Here is a 23595-nt window from a genome sequence, read left to right on the forward strand (position 1 = left end):
CTGTGTTCCTGATGTCACTTTGTTCATCCGTCCATCCAGAACACAAAAGAAGGGGAAGATTTTTAATATTCAAATGAAAAAGTTTACTTTTGTTTTACACGAGAATCAGCATTAAATCCGATGTTTTCCTGTTAAGACGATAAAAAAACGCTTTTTTAAAATTTGCAGTAAACGAAATAACCATTTCAGAGTTTTGTCTGAGTGTGAAGCAAAAAAACCGATGGGGCATCACTATGGTAACCTGTCCTAAATCGAGTGGACAAAAGTCATCCCCCTCTCATACAGGAGAGCAGGAAGTGACATCAGCAGAGTTCCGATGATGGATCTGTGATGCGTTATCGGTCTGCAGCTGTTGGAGACTCTCTGTGGATCCTTCATCCTCTGGAAGAAACAAGTGAAAAGAAGAATTGAGCTTTAAGGAGCTGCAGGTGCTTTCTGCTGCGCCCTGCAGGGGGCGCCGTGGGGCATCATCTGCCACTCCTCTGCATCCCCCTCCCTCACATCTTCCTCTTTTCTGGAGTCTCCACCCTCAACATCCTATCATCATCATCACAGCTGTTCTTCCTCTCTAATGTCTCCATCTACTTCCCTGCATGGATCTCTAGAACATCCATGATCTGATCCATCCTGGTGGATTCAGTGATCTATCCTGGTGGATTCAGTGAATAATCCTGGTGGATTCAATGGTCAATCCTGGTCCCAAACAGAACCTCAGCATCTTAAGCTCCGCCTCCTGTCTCTGAACCACCAACATAGCTTCTCCACCTGCTATCTCCACAGGTCACAATCATCACATGTATTCCTCATATTTCTTTTTATTGTTCTGGAGATGCGCTCTTTAATGTTTGCCTGCATGGGCCACTCCCACTTTAGAAAAATGAAGCGCCACCAGAGGAGGACACTGGAGTTTTGTCCACAGGGGAGCGCTCCACGTCAAGCATGTTATGACATGACAACGACGCTGCAGGTTTCTCACCTTTTGAACGGTCCTGGCCTCTGCAGACAGAAAAACACAGAACGTTGGTTATAAAGAACCGCAGTCCGGTACGGATGCGAAGGTGTGGAAGGAGCAGAAACAAGGAGGAACTCACCCTCAGGCCTCATGGTGGCGCTCTGCTCCTGCCCTACTTTGAAGTGACGCTTGAAGAGGACTGTATAGCCATGGTCAAATTTCGACTGAGTCACAGCTGAGTCCTCGCTGTGGTCGGAGGTTTGATCCCTGTGGGCTTCCGTAGTTTCTGTCAGAGGACATGAAGCATTAAAGTCCCACCCTGATCTTCCTCTGATCTCTATTTTGATCATCCTTTGATATGTTCAAAGCGTTCCCAGTGGCCTGTGACCAATAACGTTATTAGCCAAAATAAAAGAACATGTCATTTTCTAGAACATAGTTTCCGCAGAGCGGCAGGAGTTCATTAGAAATTCACCTCTGAGATGTGGGCGAGTTCCTTCCCATCATCCATTTGTTTAAACTCTTCCGCTAGCTCACAACCCCTTAGCTAGCATTAGCGGTGCAAAAAAATGGTGATCAACATCTGGTCATCTGGACCCCATAGGATAACACAATTGAAACTGCTTTTTTTTCATCTGCTCTTAATTACCGACGATTCTACTTTTAAGTTTTGTTTTCTCCATACTTGTCCTCTAACATCAGAAAAATGTCCCGAAAGCATGTTAAAAACACCCAAAAGGAAACTCATTGGGATGGGGCTGTAACCCTTCTGCTATCCTAGGCACTTTACCATTGGGAGTTGGGTCATCTAGACCCACTAGACCGTGCTCTGAACCTTTTTTCTTCAATGATTTGTGATCTTCACTGGTGTCCATGGATTACATGAAATCTTTCCACCTTTATCCACCTTTGTCATGGTAGGGAGAACACATCAATTGGGGGGGGGGGGGGGGGGGGTCATCTAAGATAGCACAAGGGATAAAGGTGGAGCTGCCGTCCTAGTCGGTAACAGGAGCCACAGAACGATGGTTAGGATGAACCGCAGTCCGGTATGGATGTGAAGGCATGGAAGGAGCAGAAACAGGGAGGAACTCACCTTCAGGCCCCATGGTGGCGCTCTGCTCCTGCTCTTTAGCTGCGGTCACATAGTAATAGTCATAGGTGGCGTTGTAGTCGTAGTCGTATTGTGGCGTTGGAGTCACAGCTGAATCGGAGGTTTGATCGCTGTGGTCTTCTGTAGTTTCTGTCAGAGGACCTGAGGAAGACATGCAGCATTAAGGTCCCACTTAGAAGTCCTTTCAGCCATAATCTAAAAATCGGTGTCGTTTTCTAGGACATAGACTGACCAAAAATATACGCAACACTTTTGTTATTGCTCCTATTTTTTATGGTATGAACTCAAAGATGTGAAACATTTTCCACATACACAAAATAACCAGTTCTCTGAAATATTGTTCACAAATCTTTCTAAATCTGTGATAGTGAGCACTTCTCCTTTGCCAAGACAATCCATCCCACCTCACAGGTGTGCCATATCAAGATTCAATTTTATTTGTATAGCCCAAAATCACAACAACAGTCGTCTTGATGGGCTTCGAAGTAAAACATGAAATCATAAGGATCACGAATACAAAGAGTTCAATAGAAAAATACTAAAATGAACTAACAAACTGACTAAGCTATACTGGCATCCCTGCCCTTAGACCCCCCTTCGCGGTAAGGAAAAACTCCCAAAAAAACCGGATTCCGGAAAAAACGAAGAAACCTCAGGGGTGCCCACATGAAGGAGGGATCCTCCCCCAGGACGGACAGGCGATTTACCAGAAATCTTAGAGAAGAATTAACTTATCTAAATCTACAACTACATATATAAAAGTCCAGCAGACGAGCTTCATCCAGCCGTGGTTGGGGGTACAGTCAAAGGCGCGAGTCGAGCCGGAGACAGGATCCACAGCCAGGTGTAGGAGCAGGAGCAAAGGCGAGGTACTCGGTCAGGAACTGGAGCACGGATGAAACAACTGGAGTCTGGAAGCACTCCCACTCCCCAGGAGGGGAGAGGAAAAGAGGGACAATACATGAATCACTGCACCAAACAGAGGCATGGAGAACTAAATGATGAATAATGATCAAGAATAGAGGAGAGGAAGGGTAGAAGTAAAAACAGGAAAGAGGACAGAACCCCAGTGCACCATAGTTACCCCAGTTTCAACTTCTAGCAGCCTTTTAAAAGAAATAGTTATTATTAATTTTAATTTAAACAAATTAACATTATGTTAAATAATCTCTGAATACTAACTAGTCTGACAATAAGCCTGTCCAAAGAGGAATGTTTTCAGTCTAACTTTGAATGTAGAAACTGAGTCGGCCTTTCTTACATGAGCTGGGAGTTTATTCCATAAGACAGGGGCTTGGTGGCAAAACGCTCTACCTCCAATTGTACTTTGACTAATTCTAGGAACCACAAGCAGTCCTGCATTTTGCGAGCGAAGTGTTCTGATTGGGTGGTAAGGGACTATGAGGTCCTTAATATAGGACGGGGCCATTCCATGTAAGGCCTTATAGGTTAACAGGAGGATCTTGAACTTGATTCTGGAATCAACTGGGAGCCAATGGAGCGAAACTAACACAGGAGTGATGTGATCTCTTCTGCTAGTTCCAGCTAACAATCTAGCTGCTGCGTTCTGAACAAGCTGGACACTTCTTAAGGAACTCTTAGGACACGCTGCTAACAAGGAGTTACAGTAATCCAGCCTCGACGTAACAAATGCATGGATGAGTTTTTCAGCATCACTCTTAGAAAGTATATTTCTGATCTTAGCAATATTCCGCAGGTGAAAAAAGGCAGTTCTGCACGCCTGAGATATGTGAGCCTTAAATGATAAATCCTTGTCAAGTAAAACCCCAAGGTTTCTAACTGTGGAATTGGGGGCTATACTTATGCCATCCAGGGAGACTATCTGAGCAGACAGAGCATCTCTGAGGTTTTTAGGACCAAGTATAATGACCTCAGTTTTTTCTGGGTTCAAGAGGAGGTAATTAATTGTCATCCAGGTCTTGATGTCACTGATGCAGGCGTTCAGTTTCTCTATCTGGTCATTCTGGTCAGGCTTCATGGATAAATACAACTGCGTATCGTCGGCATAACAATGAAAATTAATGCTGTGTTTCCTGATTATGTTTCCTAGGGGTAGCATATAAAGCGTAAACAGGATCGGTCCCAAGACTGAGCCCTGTGGGACTCCATAGTTGACCCGTGTGCACTGAGAGGAATGGCCATTTACATTAACGAACTGATACCTATCGGACAGATAGGATTTAAACCACTGGAGAGCAGATCCTCTGATCCCTATGTCCTGCTCTAATCTATGGAGTAAAATACTGTGGTCGATAGTGTCAAAGGCTGCACTGAGGTCCAACAGGACCAGAATAGAAAGTAGTCCCTTTTCTGAGGCCAATAACAAGTCATTAGAGACTCTAACTAGTGCAGTTTCCGTACTGTGGTGGGGTCTAAACCCCGACTGAAAGTCTTCAAAGTGGCTGTTGTCCTGTAGGTGGCAGTAAAGCTGCTTAACTACAACTCTTTCTAGGATTTTAGAAATAAAGGGCAGGTTTGATATCGGTCTATAGTTGGCCAAGATGCTAGGATCCAAACTGGGCTTTTTCAGAAGAGGTTTAACAACTGCATATTTAAAAGACTGTGGCACGTAACCCGTTTCCAGAGAGGTATTTATCATTGTTAATATGGGATCATTAATTAGGGGAAAAGTTTCTTTAAAAAGTCTAGTGGGAATTGGGTCTAACAGACACGTTGAGGATTTGGAGGACGTAATAATTGATGTTATTTCCGCTTGATCCACAGCAGTGAAGCAGTCTAATGTTACAGAGGTTTCAATGGATGCCTCCATTTCTACCGCTTCAGCCTGTTCTGGGCTGATAGTAGGAATAACTTGATTTAACTTATGTCTAATAGTTGAGATTTTACTGTCGAAAAATGTAAGAAAATCATCAGAGCTGAGAGAAACAGGAACATGTGGTTCTACTGAGCTCTGACTGCGAGTTAATTTAGCTATAGTGCTAAAAAGAAATCTTGGATTATTTCCATTCTCTGATATTAAGGTTGAATAGTACTGGCTTCTAGCTCTACGCAGAGCTTTTTTATAATTTAATAGGCTATGTTTCCAGATATCCAGAGACTGCTCTGAACCGGAGCGGCGCCATTCTCTTTCCAACTTACGGGTTTCTTGTTTAAGAGAACGAGTTTCAGCATTAAACCACGGTGCTACTCGGTTTTGTCTGACGAACTTAGGTTTCAAGGGGGCAACAACATCAAGTGTACTCCTGAGGGCTTGTAAGGCATCATTAACAAAGTGGTCATTTATATTAGGACTGATACTATGGGAGCTGGTCTCAGAGTATTTTCTCAGAATATCACTAAGTACTGGCTGAACTGTGTGTTTAAACTCAGACACAGAACGGTCAGTTAAGGTTCTTCTAAGCTGTTTCTTATTCACTGGTGCAGAAGGATGTTCCAGTGTAAGCTGGAAGGTAATCATAAAGTGATCAGAAATGATGGGGTTAAGAGGAAGGACACTCAGCTGGCTGATCTCTACACCATGGGTTAGAACAAGGTCCAGGGTGTGCTTATGACAGTGAGTGGGTTCATTCACACTTTGGGTGAAACCAACATCATCTAATAAAGCTGCAAAAGCCTTTCCTAGGCAGTCACTGGGGTCATCAACATGAATATTAAAATCCCCTAATATTATAGTTTGATCAGAATCTAAGACAATAGTCGATAGGAAGTCGGAAAACTCAGTTAAAAATTCTGAATATGGGCCGGGGGGGGCGATAAATAATTATGAGTAAAACAGGTTTTGGAGTTTTCCTGTTTGGGTGACTTAAAGACAATATGATGTTTTCAAATGAATTATAAGCATTTTTAACTTTAGGGCTGAGAAGTAAGCTAGACTGTGATATTACTGCCAAACCACCTCCTTTCCCTGAAATCCTGGATTTCTGATAGTTATTATAAGTGGGGGGGGGGGGGGGGGTTGCTTCATTCAATCTAACATAGTCATCCTGATGGAGCCAAGTTTCTGTTAAGGCTAAAAGACTAAGGTTTTTATCAGTAATTAACTCGTTGACTAAGAGGGACTTGGAGGAAATGGATCTAATGTTTAATAAACCGCATTTAATGACATCATAATTCTGCTTGTGAGTACTGCTGTCTGTCACTTTGAGGTTTCTATGACGCGCTCCTTTCATTTGTCTTTCAGCACATAAGCTAAAGCTAGGACCTGCTTGACTTTCCCTGCATGGGTTTTGCACCGGCACTAACCCTAAGGGAGGCTCAGAGGAGCGTTTTACACTGCTGCTCTGCGCCCGGGTCTCGTCTCTGGATTGTCAGGTTAACAGACTAAGGCTAGCAGAAATGTTTCTAGAAAGAAGAGCGGCACCGTCCCGGGTGGGAAGGACGCCGTCTCTCCGCATGAGACCGGGCTTCCCCCAAAACGCGCTCCAGTTATCCACAAAACCAACGCCGTTTTCTGGGCACCATCTAGAAAGCCAGCGGTTAAATGATGAAAAGCGGCTGTACATTTCATCACTGACTAAGTTCGGCAGGGGACCAGAGAAAATTACAGTGTCGGACATCGTCTTAGCCAGTTTACACACCGAAGTTACGTTTAACTTAACCACCTCTGACTGTCTCCGTCGGGCATCATTACCGCCTGCGTGAATCACGACTCGACGGAACCTGGACTTACTCTGAGCTAACATCCTAAGGTTCCCCTCGATGTCACCAACTCTGGCCCCCGGATAACACCTGACTGTAGCCGCTGGGAGCTCCACGTTTCTAACTTCAGAAGAGCCTATAACCAGAGTTGAGTGTTCAGCGGGTGTGTCGCCGAGGGGGGAGAACCTATTACTAACGTGGAGTCTCGGGTGCTCTAAGATTTTGCGTTTAGCACTATGTTTCCTCCCAACCGGTACAAACCCCTGACTGTCTCCCGGCTGTTGGGAGGGCGCTGGGGTGCTAGCTAAGTTAGCCCTGGTAGCGCGGCCCGCGCTACGAGTAACGACCTGGCTAGCCGGCTTAGCTTCCACTGTGCGGAGCCGCGCTTCTAACTGCTCCAGCCTGGCCTCCAAGTCTAACACAAGACTACACTTAACACACCTACCGCTATCTTCACTAAAGGAGGCAGGATCATCACTAAACATATGGCACATGGGGCAGGAGAGAGGAGGAGAGGCGGAAGGAGTGGTGGCCATGCTAGGTTTTAAGCTAAGGCTAGCGGTGTTTAGGTAAAGAGAAGTGGTCTATTTAGCAAAATGAGAAAGTGAACAGCAAGCGGTTTAACAGTGGTGAATTCGTTAATAAAAGGTACTAGATGTGAATATTAACCCAGATAACCCTTAGAGTAAGCAATAGTAGTAAGGCTAATGCCAAACAAGAGGACAGCAGTCACACACGACTAGCACTGGGAATAGCTCACCCGGAAATGACGTCACAGGAAACCGTCACAGGAAAGATGCTGATTAGACAGCATGATTATTGCACAGGTGTGCCTTAGACTGGCCACAAGAATAGGCCACTCTGAAATCTTCAGTTTTGTTTTATTGAGGGGGTCAGGGGACTCAGACAACCAGTCAGTATCTGGTGTGACCACCATTTGCTTCATGAAGTGCGACACATCTCCTTTGCATAGAGTTGATCAGGTTGTCTATTGTGGCCTGTGGAATGTTGGTCCACTCTTCTTCAATGGCTGTGCGAAGTTGCTGGATATTGGCAGGAACTGGAACACGCTGTTGTATACGCCGATCCAGAGCATCCCAAACATGCTCAATGGGTGACATGTCCGGTGAGTATGCTGGCCATGCAAGAACTGAGATGTTTTCAGCTTCCAAGAATTGTGTACAGATCCTTGCAACATGGGGCCGTGCATTGCCATGCTGCAACATGAGGTGATGTTGTTGGATGTACAGCACAACAATGGGCCCCAGGATCTCGTCACGGTATCTCTGTGCATTCAAAATGCCATCAATGAAATGCACCTGTGTTCTTCGCCCTTAACATATGCCTGCCCATACCATAACCCCACCACCACCATGGGCTACTCGATCCACAACATTGACATCAGAAAACCGCTCACCCACACGACGCCACACACGCTGTCTGCCATCTGCCCTGAACAGTGTAAACTGGGATTCATCCGTGAAGAGAACACCTCTCCAACGTGCCAGACACCATCGCATGTGAGCATTTGCCCACTGAAGTCGGTTACGACAACGAACTGGAGTGAGGTCGAGACCTCGATGAGGATGACGAGCATGCAGATGAGCTTCCCTGAGACGGTTTCTGACAGTTTGTGCAGAAATTCTGTGGTTCTGCAAACCGATTGTTTCAGCAGCTGTCCGAGTGGCTGGTCTCAGACGATCTTGGAGGTGGACATGCTGGATGTGGAGGTCTTGGGCTGGTGTGGTTACACGTGGTCTGCGGTTGTGAGGCCGGTTGATGTGCTGCCAAATTCTCGGAAACACCTTTGGAGACGGCTTGTGGTGGAGAAATGGACATTCAATTCCATAGCAAAAGCTCAGGTCGACATTCCTGCTATCAGCATGCCAGTTGCACGCTCCCTCAAAACTTGCGACATCTGTGGCATTGTGCTGTGTGATACAACTGAAGATTTCAGAGTGGCCTTTTCTTGTGGCCAGTCTAAGCCACACCTGTGCAATAATCATGCTGTCTAATCAGCATCTTGATAATCTAGCCACAGGGGTTGCAAGCCAGTTACTTCTGTGCCGGTCCCAAGCCCGGATAAATAGAGAGGGTTGCGTCAGGAAGGGCATCCGGCGTAAAAATTGCCAAAATAACCATGCAAATCATCCACAACACTTTAGACATACCGGAACGGTCGAGGCCCGGGTTAACGACCGCCACCAATGCTGTTAAACTATAGGGTGTCGGTGGAAATTTGACTACTGTTGGTCAAAGAAAGAGGGGAGGCAGAAGGGTCCGTGGCCAAAGAAGGGAAAAGGCAGGAACATAGGTTTGAGAATAGGGACTCTTAACGTTGGCACAATGACAGGGAAAGGCAGAGAGCTGGCAGACATGATGGAGAGAAGGAAGGTAGATGTACTGTGTGTGCAGGAGACAAGGTGGAAGGGCAGCAAGGCACGTAGTATTGGAGGAGGATACAAACTGTTCTATCATGGTGTTGATAGGAAGAGAAACGGGGTAGGTGTGATTCTGAAGGGGGAGTTTGTAAACAGCGTTCTAGAGGTGAAAAGAGTCTCAGACAGGATGATGAGCCTAAAGTTAGAAATTGAAGGGGTGATGGTGAATGTAGTCAGTGGGTATGCGCCACAGGTTGGCTGTGAGTTAGAAGTGAAGGAGAGATTCTGGAGTGAGTTGGATGAGGTCATAGAGAGTTTTCCCAGAGGAGAGAGAGTTGTTATTGGAGCAGACTTTAATGGGCATGTTGGTGAGGGCAACAGAGGTGATGAGGAGGTGATGGGCAGGTTTGGTGTGAAGGAAAGGAATCTGGAGGGACAGATGGTGGTGGACTTTGCGAAGAGGATGGAAATGGCTGTAGCCAACACTTACTTCCTGAAGAGAGAGGAACATAGAGTGACATACAGAAGTGGAGGTAGGAGTACTCAGGTGGACTACATCCTATGTAGATTAGGACATTTAAGAGAGGTTAATGACTGCAAAGTGGTGGTAGGAGAGAGTGTAGCCAGACAGCACCGCATGGTGGTGTGTAAGATGACTCTGGAGGTCAGGAAGAAGAAGAGAGGGAAAACAGAAAAGAAGACCAAGTGGTGGAAGCTACAGAATGAAGAAACTTGTGAGGAATTTAGGCAGAAGTTGAGGCAGGTCCTGGGTGGTCAGGATGAGCTTCCAGATGACTGGGAAACTACAGCAGAAATTATCAGGGAAACGGGTAGGAAGGTGCTAGGTGTGTCATCTGGAAAGAGGAAAGACGGTAAAGACACTTGGTGGTGGAATGAGGAAGTTCAGGAATGCGTCCAGAGGAAGAGGTTGGCTAAAAGGAAGTGGGATGTAGAAAGGACTGAGGAAGGTAGACAGGAGTACAAGGAAGCGCAGCGCAGAGTGAAGAGAGAGGTGGCAAAGGCCAAACAGAAAGCTTACGATGAGCTATATGACAGGTTAGACACAAAGGAAGGAGAGAAGGACTTGTGCAGGCTAGCCAGACAGAGAGACAGAGATGGGAAGGACGTGCAACAGATAAGGGTGATTAAGGACAGAGACGGAAAGGTGCTAACAACCCAGGAGAGTGTCCAGAAAAGATGGAAGGAGTATTTTGAGGAGCTGATGAACGAGGAAAATGACAGGGAAAGAAGGGAGGAAGATGTGGTTGTTGTGGAGCAGGAAGTAGCAGAGATTGGAAAGGATGAGGTTAGGAAGGCTCTGAAAAGGATGAAGAGCGGAAAGGCCGTTGGTCCTGATGACGTACCTGTGGAGGTATGGAAGTGCTTAGGAGAGACAGCAGTGGAATTTCTAACGAGGTTGTTCAATAGGATTTTAGAGAGTGAGAAGATGCCTGAGGAATGGAGGAGAAGCGTTCTGGTTCCGACCTTTAAGAACAAGGGTGACACGCAGAACTGCAGCAACTATAGAGGAATAAAGTTGATGAGCCACACAATGAAGCTGTGGGAAAGAGTAGTGGAAGCCAGGCTTAGGAAGAAGGTGGAGATCTGTGAGCAGCAGTATGGTTTCATGCCCCGTAAGAGCACCACTGATGCCATTTTTGCTTTGAGAATGTTGATGGAAAAGTACAGAGAAGGTCAGAAGGAGCTGCATTGTGTGTTCGTAGATTTAGAGAAGGCGTATGACAGGGTGCCGAGGGAGGAGCTGTGGTACTGTATGAGGTCGTCTGGAGTGGCAGAGAAGTATGTCAGAGTAGTTTAGGACATGTATGAGAGAAGTATGACGGTGGTGAGATGTGCTGTAGGTCAGACAGAGGAGTTCAAGGTGGAGGTGGGACTACACCAAGGATCAGCTTTGAGTCCTTTTTTGTTTGCTATGCTGATGGACAGGCTGACAGACGAGGTAAGACAGGAATCTCCCTGGACAATGATGTTTGCGGATGACATTGTAATTTGCAGTGAGAGTAGAGAGCAGGTGGAGGAACAGCTAGAGAGGTGGAGGTTTGCTCTGGAAAGAAAAGGCATGAAGGTCAGTCATAGTAAGACAGAATACATGTGTCTGAACGAGAGGGATCAAGGTAGAAGCGTTAGGTTACAGGGGGCTGAGGTGAAGAAGGTGCAGGAGTTTAAATACTTGGGGTCAACAGTTCAGTGTGATGGGGATTGTGGAAAAGAGGTGAAGAGGCGAGTGCAGGCAGGTTGGAGCGGGTGGAGGAAAGTGTCAGGAGTGTTGTGTGACAGAAGAGTGTCAGCAAGACTCAAAGGAAAGGTGTACAAGACAGTGGTGAGACCAGCTCTGCTCTATGGGTTAGAGACGGTAGCAGTGAGACAGAGACAAGAGGCTGAGATGGAGGTAGCGGAGATGAAGATGTTGAGGTTCTCCTTAGGAGTGACCAGGTTAGACAGGATAAGGAACGAGTACATCAGAGGGACGGCTCATGTTGCCTGTGTTAGCGACAAAGTCAGAGAAGCCAGACTGAGATGGTTTGGACATGTTCAGAGGAGGGACAGTGGATATATTGGTAGAAGGATGTTGGAGATGGAGCTGCCTGGCCGGAGGGCAAGAGGACGGCCAAAGAGGAGATACATGGATGTCTCAACAGAGGACATGAAGTTGGCTAATGTTAGGGTAGAAGATGTCCATGATAGAGTGAGGTGGAAAAGGATGATTCGCTGTGGCGACCCCTGATGGGAAAAGCCGAATGAGAAAGAAGAATCAGCATCTTGATATGGCACACCTGTGAGGTGGGATGGATTGTCTTGGCAAAGGAGAAGTGCTCACTATCACAGATTTTGACAGATTTGTGAACAATATTTCATCTTTGAGTTCATACCATAAAAAATGGGAGCAATAACAAAAGTTTTGCGTTTAATAATAATAATAATAATAATACATTTTATTTAAAAGCGCCTTTCAAAACACCCAAGGTCACCGTACAAAGTTAGAGGTAAAACACAATAAAATCACAACATGTTAAAAACAATAAATAAATTGGATTCATTAGTAAAATCAGCTGACAGAAAATGGGAAATTGTGTTCCGGAAATGCAAGCTTAAACAGATAGGTTTTTAGTCTGGATTGAAAGATCAGAAAGGAGTCAGTGTTACGGAGGTCTGGGGGGAGAGAGTTCCAGAGTTGGGGAGCAGAGCGACTGAAGGCACGGCTCCCCATGGTGACCAAAGAGAAGAGCATTACAATAGTCGAGACGAGAGGTGACCAGACTATGAACTAAAATGGAGGCGGAGTGGATGGTGAGGGAGGGGCGGAGTCGATTAATATTGCATGTATGAAAGTAGGCTGACCGAGTAATGCTATTGATGTGGGATTGAAATGATAATGTACTATCAAGGATGACACCCAGACTCTTTACTTGAGGGGAGGGGAAAACTGGAGAGGAATCGATGGAAAGGGTAAAATTAGAAACTTTGGAAAGGGTGGATTTGGAACCTACGAGGAGTAATTCGGTTTTATCTCTGTTAAGTTTGAGGAAGTTTAGGGTGAACCAGGTTTTTATTTCAGACAGGCAGGAGGAGAGGGAGGCAGGTGGAATAGAAGAGTTGAGTTTACTGGACAGATAGAGCTGAGTGTCATCCGCGAAACAATGAAAATCAATATTGAATTTACGGAATATATTACCAAGGGGTAGCAGGTAGGTAATGAAGAGGAGGGGACCGAGAACAGAACCTTGAGGAACACCAGATGAAATGAGTGAGGGTTGGGATTTGAAAGAATTCAGTTGAATAAACTGAGTGCGGCTTGAAAAATAAGAATGAAACCAGCGGAAGGGGGTTGACTCGATACCGAGGGCTGAAAGTCTGTGGAGGAGGATGGAGTGAGATATGGTGTCAAATGCTGCGCTCAAGTCGAGGAGGATGAGGATGGTGAAGAGTCCAGAATCAGCTGCTAGGAGAAGGTCATTGGTGATTTTTAGTAGGGCAGTTTCTGTGCTATGAAGGGGGACAGAAACCAGATTGAAAAGGTTCAAAAAGATCATTTTGGGTGAGATGATGGGAAAGTTGGGAGGCGACTATTTTTTCAAGAATTTTTGAGATGAAGGGGAGGTTGGAAATAGGACGAAGATTATGAAAGGAATTAGGGTCTGAGCCGGGTTTTTTTAGGATGGGTCTGACGGCAGCGATCTAGAGGAGTGAGGGGACGATACCTGATGTCAATGAGGAGTGGATAATGGCACAAATGAAAGGAAGAAGAGAAGGAAGGCAGGATTTAACCAGATTTAACCATGTTGGAAGGGGATCGAGCAAACATGTGGATGGTTTGGACTTATGGATGAGGTGGGAAATTTCACTGGGATCAGGGAGGAAAAAGGAAGTGAATGTATGAGTTACAGAAAATGAGTCAGACGGGATGGGAGGAGAGGTGGAGGAATGGAGATGCTGATGGATATCTAGAATTTTCTGGTTAAAGAATAACTGAAGAGAATTACAGTGCTCATCTGAATAAAAATGAGGGGGAAAACTGTTACGGGGTTGAAAGACATTATCCATTAAAGAAAACAGCATTTTGGAATTTCCCTTATTTGCATCAATCAGTTGAGTCAAGTAGTTCGTTTTAGTGTTAGAAACCAAGTCCTTGTATTGTAGAATCTGTTTTTTTGTAGATTTCCTTATGAACGGGAGAGCCAGTTTTTTTGCAGAGCCGTTCCAACTGGCGGCATTTGGCTTTCATTTTACGGAGTTCAGGGGTGAACCAGGGGGAAGATTTAACAAATAAAACAGACCGGGTTTTTACAGGAGCGAATTTGTTAAGAACATCTAAAAGGCAGTTATTATAAAAAGAAACCAGTTCATCAGGGTTGGACGAGTTCGGGAAAGGAATGCACTCCAAATGAGAAGAAAACAGATCCACGTTTATATTCTTATAGGAGGGGTGGCGTAGTGGAAGTTATCGGTTAAGCGTGCAGTTGAATGCAAATAATCAAAGTATTCGATGGACACAGTGACGTGTGTTCTCTGTTTTCACAGTCCAAAATCTGTCGTAGCAGAATTGTTTAGAAAAGCGAGAATTTGGGTTTAAGTTACCGGTGAGCAGCGGCAACAGTCATGCCAGCGTCCACTCAACCGGAAGTGGTCTAAGTGTTACGTTACGTGTGTTACGTGTTACGTGTTTATATTTTTGGTCAGTGTAGTTTCCGCAGAGCGGCGAGAGTTCATTAGAAATTCACCTTTGAGATGCAGGTGAGTTTCTTCCCATCATCCATTTGTTTACATTCTCCCGCTAGCTCACAACCCCTGAGCTAGCATTAGCGGTGCAAAAAAATGGTTATCAACATCGTAGCTATCAATCTGTCCAGTTCTGATCCAGATTCCAGCTCAGGTGAGAAAAACAAAGACCTTCATGGATCCATTTGTCTGCAGGTGGATGATCAGAGAGGGGCGGAGCATGGAGTTGTTGGCCCGCCGACTGTAGTTTGTACGTAACAACTACGATCTTTGTACCCCTTGTGCTATCCTAGGCACTTCGACATTGGGAGTTGGGTCATCCAGACGCTCTAGACCAGGGGTCCCCAAAACCAAGCCTCGAGGGCCGGTGTCCTGCTGGTTTTCCAGAAATCCTGCCTTATTTGCGGCTGATTACCTTGATCAGATGTGTTAAGCCAATAATGCACTTCAATGGCAGGTTGGGTGGAAAACATGACGGACACCGGCCCTTGAGGCCTGGATTTGGGGACCCCTGACCTAGACAGTGCTCTGAACCTTTTTTCTTTAATGATTTGTGATCTTCACTGGTGTCCATGGATTACATGAAATCTTTCCACCTTTATCCACCTTTGTCATGGTAGGGGGGGTCATCTGGACCCCATAGGACAGCACAAGGGCTAAAACTGCATTTTTTTCATCTGCTCTTAATTACCAACAATTATAATTTTAAGCTTTTTTTTCTCTATACTTGTTCTCTAACATCAGATAAATCCCCAGAGAGTACGTTAAAAACACCCAAAAGGAAACTCTGTCCGGTACGGACGTGAAGGCGCGGAAGGAGCAGAAACAGGGAGGAACTCACCTTCAGGCCCCATGGTGGCGCTCTGCTCCTGCTCTTTAGCTGCGGTCACATAGTAATAGTCATAGGTGGCGTTGTAGTCGTAGTCGTATTGTGGCGTTGGAGTCACAGCTGAATCGGAGGTTTGATCGCTGTGGTCTTCTGTAGTTTCTGTCAGAGGACCTGAGGAGGACATGCAGCATTAAGGTCCCACTTAGAAGTCCTTTCAGCCAAAATCTAAAAATCTGTGTCGTTTTCTAGGACATAGTTTCTGCAGAGCGGCAAAAGTTAATTTCAAATTTCCCTTGGAGATGTAGGTGGAACTGTTGGTGTGCAGTGACCCTGTCCCCATTTGCCATCACCTATTTGTTTACACTCCCTCCCTCTAGCTTACAGTCCCTCACAACCCCAAGCTAACATTAGCGGTACAACGAAAAAAGGATCAGTATCAGATCTATCCGGTCGAACAGTTTAGATTTTCAGCTCCGACGAGGGAAACAAAGACGTTCATGGATCTATTTGTCTGTTTGTCTGATGCATCAGGAAGGGGCGGAGCAGATATACTTTGGCCCCGCCCACTGCAGCACCAACATCAAAGCTACAAGCTTTTTTAAATGGCTTGTTTTCTGCTCCCTATTTGAATAAAGAAATACTCAGATAAATGCAGTTTTTGACATTTTCTTGTAGCATCTTATTCATAAAGAAATTTAGGCTCAAAACTGCATTACTGAGTGGGGCTTTAAAGGTCTAGCTGACATCGTAGAGCCACAAAACGATGGTTAGGACGAACCGCCGTCCGGTACGGCTGTGGCGAGGCGTGGAAGGAGCAGAAACAGGGAGGAGCTCACCTTCAGGCCCCATGGTGGCGCTGTGCTCCTGCTCTTTAGCTGAGGTCACATAGTCATCATAGTCATAGGTGGCGGTGTAGTCGTATTCTGGCGTTGGAGTCCCAGCTGAGTCGGAGGTTTGATCGCTGTGGTCTTCTGTAGTTTCTGTCAGAGGACATGAAGCATTATGGGACTTTTTACCAGGTTTGTTGGTTTCCTTTAATAACTCGTTTTGTATGGATTCACGTTGGTCTCAGGATCAGAGCGACTGAGTGTGTAAAACGGGGGTCTTCGTGGAGGCGGTGGTCCATAAAATGTTTGTTTCATGTCTCTGGTGAGAAACAACCTATTGTCTCCACATCACAATCAGTAAAACAGAAATGTTTGTCTCAAATGTCTCCAAACTTTCCGCCCGTGCTGAGTCGATCACAGCTGAATCTCTGAACGTCTTAACCCTTGTGCTATCTTAGATGACCCCCCCCCCCCCTTCCATTGACGTGTTCTCCCTACCATGACAAAGGTGGATAAAGGTGGAAAGATTTCATGTAATCCATGGACACCAGTGAAGATCACAAATCATTGAAGAAAAAAGGTTGAGCACTGTCTAGTGGGTCTAGATGACCCAACTCCCTATGTTAAAGTGCCTAGGATAGAACAAGGGTTACAGAACTCAGCATCACATCCTAAAACAGATTTTCCCATGGGTGAAAGATCAGAGGATGAAGAGCTGATGAAGTGGAAAACTAAACTGTTTTGGAAGACGGAAAGAAGAAAACGTTCTGATGTAATACAAAGATGATGAACACTTGTATGATTACTTTCCCGACTGAGAGGAAGAAACAAAGTGTGAAAATAGGTTTGAAACTCTGAAGCGAAAGTAAACTGTCTGTCAACACGGCCGCAGAGCAAAACGTTCTTTCAGCCTGAGCTCGCCTGGAGCTAATCTTTGTGAGAGATCTCCAGCTTCATCTGAAAGTCTTCATCAACACTGATTTCTGGGATCCTCTGATCATTCCGGCGGACAGAAGAATCCTCCGAGGCACATGGGAGCTCCTGTTCCCGTAACTCCGCATCATTGCTCAACAGTGAGAAACAAAAGTGATGAACGATGTTTCTGCAGCAACGTTCAGGTCTGAGCAGGTCCAGGGCGGAGGGGGGCTTTCAAACTGTTAGACATCTAAACTTGGATCTGGAGGAAAAACCACGAGGTTTTGGTTCAACCACCGACTCTGAGGAGGAGGAGGCAGCAGTTCACCTGAAGATCAGCTGACGTGTGTGAAAGGTCAAAGGTCGCAGGTCACTCACCGCAGCACACCAGCGAGGCGAGCCAGAGGAAGAGCAGCACCTTCATCCTGGACGAGCGGCACAGGCAGACTGAGAGGGAGAGAGGCGGTGTGGGAAACCTGAAGCTCCTCAACAAGTTGACACCTGTGCGGCTCAGACGTGCGCTTGGTGCTCACGCTGCACGAGGGACAAGAGAGGCGTCTGCATCGACACGCCGGCGAATCACCTCGTCTCTGTGATCTGTTGCCCCGCCCACAACGTTTGAGATCATCAGTGTCCACAAACTCACACAAACACGCTAAGGTGAAGAGGAACGCCACGCCGTATAAAGGACGTCAGAGCTTTGGACATTCATGTCACGGCAGATCCGTACGGCCAAACGCACAACACTGTGAGCCAAAGACAGACACATATAATCCACTATTAGCTCCACATGCTGTTTTTTACTCCTCCTCCCACTTCAATCATCTTCACATCTATTATTAAAACGTCTCCAGTTTTCTTTCAATTAGGATTATGTCCCTTTGAGGCAAAACCCCAAATACTGCGTGGTTTTCTAAGACTTAGTTTCTGCAGAGCTACAGGAGTTCATCAGAAATTCTCCTCTGAGTTGTGGGCGGGACTGTTTGTGCATAGTAAGCCTGCTTTAGTTCCCATAATCCCTTTGTTTAGACACTCTCCCGCTGGCTTAGCAGATGGTTTGAACCATGAGTGGACCAATGGTCCCCGTGGTTCAGTTTCCGTCAGGAGACCCATGAGGCTTTGCTGTCTCTGTACTTTAGCAGGACACCAAAGAAAGTCTGAGCTTTTTCCCCAAAACGCTTCCTCATCTTTACCTCTTGTTTAATATTTAGCATAAAAAATGATTACAAGTTCAGCCTTTTGGTGACTGTTTGCTAACATTTAAAGGTGTTCATTTCTACTGCACCAAACTCCAAGTAGTTTCCATGGCAACAATTGGTAGAGAAAGTTCATATTTTGGATTTGAAGTCATGTGGAGGTGACTTTGTGGATCCTCACGCTGTGGCAGGAGAGGCTGAGGCCAGACGTTCTCAGAGAAACTCTTTTCTTCCCTGCAGCGAGTTGGGAAACTGGTTCAGGACAGTTCTAAACATGTAGGAGTCTGTTTGTGTTCTGAGTTTGTGGTCTTTGTGTGTCTGTGTGTGTTTTCTTTGTGTGTCTGTGTGCGTGTGTGATCAGGTTTTGCAGCATGTCCGTGTGAAGATAAGACGTCCTCACGTTCACGCTCCTGCTCTTCCAAAAACTGACTGAAAGCAGGAAGTCCAGCCATCAAGTGTCCGTACATCTGAGAAGATGAGGATGATGAAGATGAATCTTTTCTGCCTCCACTAAAACTAATAAACTAATAAACAGTCCTGGAGGCCTTCAGGCTCCAGTGGTAGTTTCTGGTTTCTTCATCAGAAGTATAAGGGTTCAAAACCCACACAATCCTGATGTGGTTCTTTGGGATTACATCTTTTATTTTGGCGAAATTATTCAACACACGTGACTTTAACCCTTGTGCTATCTTAGATGACCCCCCCCTTCCATTGACGTGTTCTCCCTACCATGACAAAGGTGGATAAAGGTGGAAAGATTTCATGTAATCCATGGACACCAGTGAAGATCACAAATCATTGAAGAAAAAAGGTTCAGAGCACTGTCTAGTGGGTCTAGATGACCCAACTCCCTATGTTAAAGTGCCTAGGATAGCACAAGGGTTACATATGAATCAAAAACATCAGGACAATTCTCTGAACATCATTAAAGTTCTTTTCTTTCTAGGCAGGAGTTTATTTTTTTTAATATATAGTTAACCTGACCAAGTATCTCGTCTCTGCTCCTGCTTCTACACTTGACTGTGGACCCCCCTCTGGCTCGTCTGGCGCCACCTGCTGGCCTCCAACTCCATCTGGATGAAGCTCATCTGCCTTTTCATGAGAATTTTTCTCTTCCAGCAGTAAATGCAGACATGCAGCGAGCCGGCTGCCTAGGGACCGTCAACAAAGTGCAACCTGAGAAAAGAGCATTCTGTCAAAATCACTAATTTCTCACAAATGTAGAAATGTCTGGTCTTTTCTTCTCCAGCTTCATGGTTGCCATGCTCATCTTTTCATGTATAAAAGTGCAAATATTTAGCAGAGCACCGTAGGGAATCGAACCCTAACCTGCCAAAGCAGGCATACCATTATCGGTCTCTTTATTTTTAGACCAAACATGAAAGGAACCTTTGGAGCTGGTGGTGACTTTTTTTTAGGAAAAACTGGATCTTTGCTGTTTCTGCTTCTCTGAGGATCTGTTGAATCCCTCTTAGTCCTGCCTGAAGTCTCCCAGGAGCGACAGCGTCACGATGGGGCATTTGGCCCTAACAAGGGCGGGGCAAATGCTCCCAACAACCGGGCTCCGGGGGTCCATTCAGGCACTCAAACCCCTCCACCACGATAAGGTGGTGATTCAGGGAGGGGAACATTTGGTTTGTTAGCCAATCACTAATAATTTGCGTGGGAGACCCGAAGTTCTTGGAGGAAACCCACAGGCCTGCTCAACCTCTGTTCATTAGTTACCATTCATTTTGAGGGACTGGTCTTTTTCTCTGTGGATGACTTTAGTTTGTCAACACAAGTGAATTTGGATAAGTGGGGGGAACCGAAGCCCTCGGAGAAAACCCACACAGACACGGGTCTGTCAGGTACTACAGTCGACCCAACAAACCAACGTGCCGCCCTGTTTTTTAAGCACTAATCATATATTCAGAGCCCAAATCTCTGTGTGCTTAGCTTCTGAACTCCTCAATTTAACCCATGTTTACTGTGGTGACACGTATCTGTACCTGATCAGTGATTCATGAATCCAAAGCTAAAGATCAGGCCAGATAATGTTTTAAGGACTTTGAAAGGTCCACACCATCTATACAAGTGAATTTGGATGAGTGGGGGGAACCGAAGCCCTCGGGGAAAACCCACACAGACACGGGTCTGTCAGGACACAAAGTCGACCCAACAAACCAACGTGCAGCCCTGTTTTTTCAGCCCCCCCCCATAGTCTTTCTTTTTTTCCCTGTTTTGTTTTTTCCCCACAATTGCAAAAATAACGGTGTCTTTGTGTGTTTGATCATCTATAATAATCTAAAAAGTGATCCAGAGGACCAGGATTGAGCAGACCTGATTTTCAGTATTTTCAAAGTACACACCTTTCTTGACCCTCACCAATAGTTGTAACCATGACAACCCCGTTGTTTACAGCTGAATGACCTACAGTCATTTCATCTCTAACCCCCCGTAACCATGACATCCCCGTTGTTTACAGCTGAATAACCTACAGTCATTTCAACTCTACCCCCCCCCCCCCCCCGTAACCATGACAACCCCATTATTCACAGCTGAAACCCTTCAGTTGTTTGGTGAGCTCAGTTACTTTCTCTTGAAGCCTTGTTGTTTCCGTTTCCTGCAGCTTCAACTTGGTTTTCAGGTCCAGGTTGGAGATGACAAACTCATCAAGTTGTGAATTTAGATTCTTTAAATCTTCCACTTCCCCAAAGTCATCGAGCTCATTCAAACACTGAATTTTCTGTCCTTTCTTGAGTTTGGATGGAGTAAGTTGATCTTCTTTGGTAAATTCCACCTCATGACTCTGGAAATCACCAATGACCTGTTTATGTTTGCAGATTTCCTTCTCCAAAAGCTGCCCACGTTCATGCTCCACCTGGAACTCTCTCTCCAGCTGTGCCAGTACTGGGATGTACAGGTCCAGGTCTCTCTGAGCTGAACGTTTCCTCTTTTCTTCCAGATCCAGAAACATTTCCTTCCTCTGCAGTTTTTCTTTCAATGTCTGGATCTGTTTTTGGAGGTCACTTTCTGTTTCCATTTTCTTCTGAGGCTGATAAACTTCTTTTTTGGTCCAATATTCCACATGTTTAGTGTTGTTTTTAGTGTAGTGATTGCTCCTCTCTGGGGCTGTCCTGAGCAACTTCCTGTTCTCAGATGTGGACATGAAACTATACACTACTTTATTGGCGTTATTGAAGACCTTTTTCTTCTTTTTGACCTCTCCGTTATTGACCTGGGTTGGAACATTGGCGTCTGTCTTTTTTGGAGACCGTTTTTCCACTCGTTCAGTCTTTTGAACGGACACCTTAGGGTTCACCTTTTGAAAATCTGTGTTCACAGACATTGCTGGTGTTTGATACGGTGTCTTAAAGTGGGTGTTGATGAAGACCCGACTCTGTTTTGCCTCTCCGGACATCTTTGTGCTCTCGTGCAGCTTTGTTCACGTGCTTCTTCAGAACAGTTAGAAGCTTGAAATCACACGTATTCAAGAGTTTTCTTGGAAGCCTTCTGACTTCAAATGATGTCATTGTGTGATGTCAAATGACATCTGATGATATGTGATGATGTCATCAGATGTCATTTGACATCACATAATGACATCATTATGACATCATTCACGTTAACAGAGTCCACTGGTTTATGTTCTGGGAGCGATGACATCATTCACTAGTTATGACATCATTTAACGATGAATTACCTTTTAATTATTTAGCCTATTTTACATTATAAAGTCTTGTTGTTTTATACATTGATCTTATATTGTTTCCATCTCCTATCTTTTATTTATACATATATATTTATACACATCCGTCCATCCATTTTTATTTATTAAAAAGTAATGCATTGTTAAATGGGCGGGGGGTAGTGCAGGCAGAGACTTGAAGAGGCTTAACAAACTGGTTAGGAAGGCCGGCTCTATCCTGGGCTGAACACTTGAGTCCATCGAGGAGGTGGCGGACAGGAGGATGTTAGCTAAGCTGACATCCATCATGGATAACCCCTCCCACCCCCTACACCAAACTGTAGAGGCGCTGACCAGCTCCTTCAGCACAAGACTGTTGCACCCTCAGTGTAAGAAGGAGCGCTACCGCAGGTCATTCCTCCCCACAGCCATCAGACTGTACAACACCGTGTCAAAGTGACACTCCACGGTCCCAGGGGTGTTTTTCTGTTTAGTCATTAATTCATTTACTTTTGTTATAGTTGTTGTTTTTCAATTTTGAATTGTTTTTTGTTCCTGAACAGTTGTTTGTTTTTGTTTTTGGTGTGAACTTCATTAGTTATTTCTGTATTTGGAAAAAATTTGTAATGTTTTTTTACAGTTTACATGTTTTGCAGACCGCATGTTTTTTACACTTTTGCAGCTGTATTTATTTAATATTTAATATTTATTTCTTTATTTAATAAGAATCTCATTTTTGATAATAATTTTTCATAATAATTTTAGTAATATTTTTAATTATCTAATATAAATGTCATTTGTGATGTCCTTTATTGATGTTATATTATATAGATTATTTCTGAATGTCGTGTTGCTGCCACAGAAATGAAATTACCCCATTGTGGGATTAATAAAGTCATCTATCTCTCTATCTATCTCTCTATCTCTCTATCTCTCTCTCTCTCTCTCTCTCTCTCTCTCTCTCTCTCTCTCTCTCTCTCTCTCTCTCTCTATCTTATTTAGCCTATTTTAAATTTTAAAGTCTTGTTGTTTTATACATAGATCTTAAATTGTTTCTATATCCTATCTTATTTATATATATATATATTTATATTATATACTTATATATATTTACATCCATCCATCCATCTTAAATAAAATGTATGAATTAATTGAAGCAAAACTTTTTACAGAGAGTGATTGTTTTTTTTTTTTAACCCTTGTTCTATCCTAGGCACTCTAACGTTGGGAGTTGGGTCATCTAGACCCACTAGACAGTGCTCTGGGGCCTCATTCATAAACGTTGCGTACGCACAAAAGAAGGCGTACGCCACTCTCTACGCAATAATTAAGATTTATAAAAAGTAAACTTGAAGGGAAAATGTGCGGTCCTTCACACAAGCTCTGACCCAGGCGTATGCACAAAAACGGGTGAAATGAGAAACGGCGACACCGTCGGCAGATGGAAGAAACACGTGAAAGTGAAAATGACAATACTGCCTCTCATACATAACATGAAGATTTCACAAAGCAAGTCTTACAATTAACAGCCTACACGAACACCCGTTTGATCGATCAGCAGTGAAACACACAAAATAAACGAAAATTACAACAGAAATTCAAATGAACACTTATTTGCAAAAAGAAAAGTGAAATATGTTCTGCAATATTGGCATGTTGTGCAATTCCTCCTCATAAATAATATAGTTAACAGAACGAAATAATGTACAGAACTGATATTCTCGTCAGTGTGTCCGTCTGGCGGAGCAGATATAGGTGCAGTCAGACAGACAGACAGACAGACAGATGTATTATTTGTCCACTGGGGAAAGTTTTTTTCAAAGTATTCAATTTCTTCACCGATCTTTACGCCG

At 44.7% G+C, this 23595-nt stretch overlaps 1 protein-coding gene across 3 annotated transcripts; it reads right to left on the minus strand.

Annotated features, from left to right (window-relative positions):
• Nucleotides 1-48: 48 nt before the first annotated feature.
• LOC101162953 (uncharacterized) lies at nucleotides 49-17414 on the minus strand. 3 transcript variants are annotated; one of them, XM_023964034.2, is made up of 7 exons: nucleotides 17255-17414; nucleotides 15971-16114; nucleotides 15147-15293; nucleotides 2049-2207; nucleotides 1092-1238; nucleotides 977-996; nucleotides 49-381 (listed from the first exon to the last, which is right to left on the minus strand). In XM_023964034.2, the coding sequence occupies exons 1-7, from the start codon at nucleotides 17298-17300 to the stop codon at nucleotides 247-249; spliced, it is 798 nt and encodes a 265-aa protein (XP_023819802.1). In that variant the 5' UTR covers nucleotides 17301-17414; the 3' UTR covers nucleotides 49-246. The 3 variants fall into 3 exon arrangements, with proteins under 3 accessions (XP_023819802.1, XP_011484155.1, XP_004078468.1); XM_011485853.3 differs by having other exon boundaries at nucleotides 2049-2195; nucleotides 15147-15305; XM_004078420.4 differs by having other exon boundaries at nucleotides 15147-15305; nucleotides 17255-17413.
• Between the last annotated feature and the right edge of the window lie 6181 nt (nucleotides 17415-23595).

Source organism: Oryzias latipes, chromosome 16 (genome assembly GCF_053564925.1).
Source record: "Oryzias latipes strain Hd-rR chromosome 16, Olatipes_Hd-rR_3.1".
NCBI lineage: Eukaryota > Metazoa > Chordata > Actinopteri > Beloniformes > Adrianichthyidae > Oryzias > Oryzias latipes.

Coding starts and splice junctions, on each gene's coding strand:
- LOC101162953 (XM_004078420.4), bottom strand. CDS start 17,300: ATGAAGGTGCTGCTCTTCCTCTGGCTCGCCTCGCTGGTGTGCTGCG. Junction 1,239..2,048: donor CGCCACCATGGGGCCTGAAG/GTGAGTTCCTCC, acceptor GTCCTCTGACAG/AAACTACGGAAGCCCACAGG. Junction 382..976: donor AGGCCAGGACCGTTCAAAAG/GTGAGAAACCTG, acceptor TGTTTCTTCCAG/AGGATGAAGGATCCACAGAG.